The sequence below is a fragment of the Priapulus caudatus genome, unplaced genomic scaffold (assembly GCF_000485595.1).
Source record: "Priapulus caudatus unplaced genomic scaffold, Priapulus_caudatus-5.0.1 Scaffold712, whole genome shotgun sequence".
NCBI classification, from domain to species: Eukaryota; Metazoa; Priapulida; class Priapulimorpha; order Priapulimorphida; family Priapulidae; genus Priapulus; species Priapulus caudatus.
Genome location: NW_014577773.1, coordinates 12,807 through 14,157, shown reverse-complemented (window position 1 = coordinate 14,157; position 1,351 = coordinate 12,807). Strand labels below are relative to the sequence as shown.

The window sequence follows — 1,351 nt, the reverse complement described above, 5'->3', positions numbered from 1 at the left end:
CCTGTCTCAGATATCTCTCTAAGTGGACAAAAAGGGGGCGGCGTATTCGCGTTAGGGTGCGCGCAAAAACCGGGGCCGCAAGTCCGTCGAGGATCGGATCGAGGGAAGAGAATCTCGATCCGATTCGATTTCGGTGGATCGTTACAGCCCTAATACAAAGCCACACTTTTAAGAAATTTTCTTAGAGGTTTCAAAAGCAAAAGGTAGTGATATCATTAATACAGCTGCCGGGTTCAGTGCAGCACTCCAGCTGCCGTACATAACCACCGCGCACGGACGCTTGCACGCACCTTGTGGCCGTCGATCTCGGCTTGCAGTTTATTCTGAGCCCACTTGACCTTGATTCGCTGGGAGTTTAACTCCTCCTTGGCCTTCTCGAACTCACGATGCAGAGCCTGAAACTCGGCCGACTGCAGGAAAATAACGTATTAATGAAATAACTTAATATTTAATTAATTTATATTAATTCATGTATAATGTTTATGTTTAACATATTAATAATAATACATTGTTAAGATTAATGCAGTGACTGTCGTTATTGTATCCATCAACACCATGAGCACACCTAGCACTCAGCACCCGTCGTCAAGGCAACCATCATCACGTTTCTGCCACACAGCATCTGTCACGGCATCCATCACCAAGGCAACCATTGTTATATACCTAGCACTCGGCACTTGTCATCATGGCAACTGTCGACATGGCAACTGTCATCATGTACCAAACCACTCGGCACTGTTGTCAAGGCAACTGTCATCACATACCTAGCAACTCGGCAACTGTCGTCAAGGCAACTGTCATCTTGCACCTAGCCCTCGGTACCCATCGGCAAGGCAACCATCGTCGAGGCAACTGTCGTCGAGACAACCGTCATTGTTTACCTAGCCCTCGGTACCCATCGGCAAGGCAACCATCATCGAGCCAACTGTTGTCAAGGCAACTGTCATCAAGGCAACTGTCGTCGAGGCAACTGTCGTCAAGGCAACCGTCGTCGCTTACCTTGCGCTCAAAGCGTGCCGCGAAGCTGTTCTTCTCTTGCTTGAGGTGGTGAGCGCGCGCGGCCGCAGCATCCCGCTCCCGTGTCGCATCGCCGAGGCGTCGCTCAAGCATCTCACGCGCCCTCTGCTGGTCGAGCAGCTCCTTCTCGCTGCAGGCGTAGCGCATCACCATGCTCGTGCGCTCCTCCTCTGCGCCGTCCGCGCGACGCTGAAGCTGCAACGCATGCGCTCGTCAAACGCTGACCGCGCACGCCAGCACACGCACACCAGTCTCACGGACCGTGCTGCTGTTTAACATTCTATATGTGTCTGTTAATTCACAGGTGGGAAGATAATGGGAGAGAAACGATGGA

At 51.5% G+C, this 1,351-nt stretch overlaps 1 protein-coding gene across 1 annotated transcript in view; it reads right to left on the bottom strand.

Annotated features, from left to right (window-relative positions):
* Positions 1–1,351, bottom strand: part of LOC106812995 (coiled-coil domain-containing protein 186-like) — a 23,599-nt gene that overhangs the window by 16,665 nt on the left and 5,583 nt on the right. The window contains exons 5-6 of the mRNA XM_014817037.1: positions 1,000–1,212; positions 291–410 (exon numbers count right to left, since the gene is read on the bottom strand). Of these exons, the coding sequence (XP_014672523.1) occupies positions 291–410; positions 1,000–1,212 (333 nt within the window). The remainder of the gene's footprint in view (positions 1–290; positions 411–999; positions 1,213–1,351) is intronic.